The sequence below is a fragment of the Tarenaya hassleriana genome, unplaced genomic scaffold (assembly GCF_000463585.1).
Source record: "Tarenaya hassleriana unplaced genomic scaffold, ASM46358v1 Cleome16, whole genome shotgun sequence".
Lineage (NCBI taxonomy): Eukaryota > Viridiplantae > Streptophyta > Magnoliopsida > Brassicales > Cleomaceae > Tarenaya > Tarenaya hassleriana.
The window spans coordinates 2,244,680-2,246,316 of NW_010965019.1; the positions used below are offsets into that span (position 1 = coordinate 2,244,680).

At 28.9% G+C, this 1,637-nt stretch overlaps 1 protein-coding gene across 1 annotated transcript in view; it reads left to right on the top strand.

Moving 5' to 3' along the window:
- The window catches only part of LOC104809553 (endonuclease 1), a 3,202-nt gene extending 2,582 nt beyond the window's left edge, over positions 1–620 (top strand). Inside the window, exon 9 of the mRNA XM_010535567.1 lies at positions 377–620. Within this exon, the coding sequence (XP_010533869.1) occupies positions 377–498 (122 nt within the window). The 3' untranslated portion in view covers positions 499–620. The remainder of the gene's footprint in view (positions 1–376) is intronic.
- The last annotated feature ends 1,017 nt before the right edge of the window (positions 621–1,637 follow it).

Genomic DNA, 1,637 nt, shown 5'->3' on the forward strand with positions numbered 1-1,637 from the left:
TATATATATATATATATATATATATATATATATATATATACGCTTTTGTCTCGTTACAATCATATATATATATATATACACATACACATATCGAAGGCCAACCACTGTATGTAACCAAAATCTAAATCTAATGTATATGATAACATGGATCCATAGTTCTGAGGATTTGATTATTATTATTATTATTATTATTATTTAGACAAAACAAAAAAAAGTCATTAACAATTATCCATGACCGATCTAAATTAATTTCAATTCTAAAACATTTATTAGTTTATCTAATTTGAACTGAATCCAATATATAACTAAAATATCTAAATTTACCATTGTTAATTTTTGATGTTTTAAATTATTTTTAATTTTAATATATTTGCAGATGAATATTTCGATTCAAGACTGCCAATAGTGATGGAAAGAATAGCTCGAGGAGGAGTAAGACTAGCAATGGTGCTAAACAGGGTTTTTGGTGAGGCTCACGTTGATGTCGCTGCAGCTTAAATCCCCAAATAAACCCTAAACAAAGGCAACTAATAAGGAGATTTGTTGGTTAATTAACACGATTAACTAACGCTAATCACTCTTTTTTTCTTCTTCATCACTAATCCATCGCCATTTATCTATCCCTCTTTTGTGAACTTTGTGGTGTTAATCAGTCATTCACTATATATAAATTGAATATGATACCAAAGTGATCCAAACTTAATTATTCTATAAATCGAAAAAAAATAATAAATTTCAGAAAATTCTGAAATTAATACATCATAACTATAAAAAAATATCTCAGATAATTTTATTACATGATTTTTTTCGATTTTTTTTATATTTGTAGAGATCCAATAATGTACAAAAATATCTCAGAAAAAAAGGGGCAAGAGATACTGCATTGAATAAGGGAAACTAATGAAGCTTTGTACAAAAATGACAACATGAATCAAACTCTAATTAAACGCCTAGACAAAATAAAATCCATATGCCTCCAAGAGATATTACAATTTTGTAAACCAAAACATATTTTACAATATATATATATATATCTCCAAAATTTCAAAATAAAAAAGGAAAAAAATATTTCTATGGAAAATGAGAGGAAGAAGCTTTGGAGGAAAACATTGAAGCAAAGGAGTGGGCAAAACCAATCAAAATAGCCATTTTCACTTGCCCTCTCTTCGGGATCGGACGGCCGATATTGCTTCTCTCTCTCCTTCTACCATCCTCACCGTTGATCATGTTGACTTTTCTCATTCCTGCCATTTGCTTTGACTTCTCGGTTTTGTTTATGGAGAGAAATGACTGATTAACTAAAGGGGTTGAATTGCTGAACATCGTCGTATAGGATCATATATATATACATACATGAGTCCTCTCTAAACGCCCTTCCTTTTGCTAATATTACTATTATGCCATCGCCGCCCTCTAGATTTGATGTAATCTTTTGCTTTTCCCTGTTACATAATATACATAATTAGGCATCACTCTAAATTTGGTAAGAGTTGCAATATAAATAGATTTAACCGGAAAATTGTAGGAGATCAACCGGAATAAAATAGAATTAAAATTCCCTAAATTTTACGGGATAATATTCACAATGCATTTAATTTTTTCTAAATTTTGTTTAGATTTTGATTTGTTAACATTTA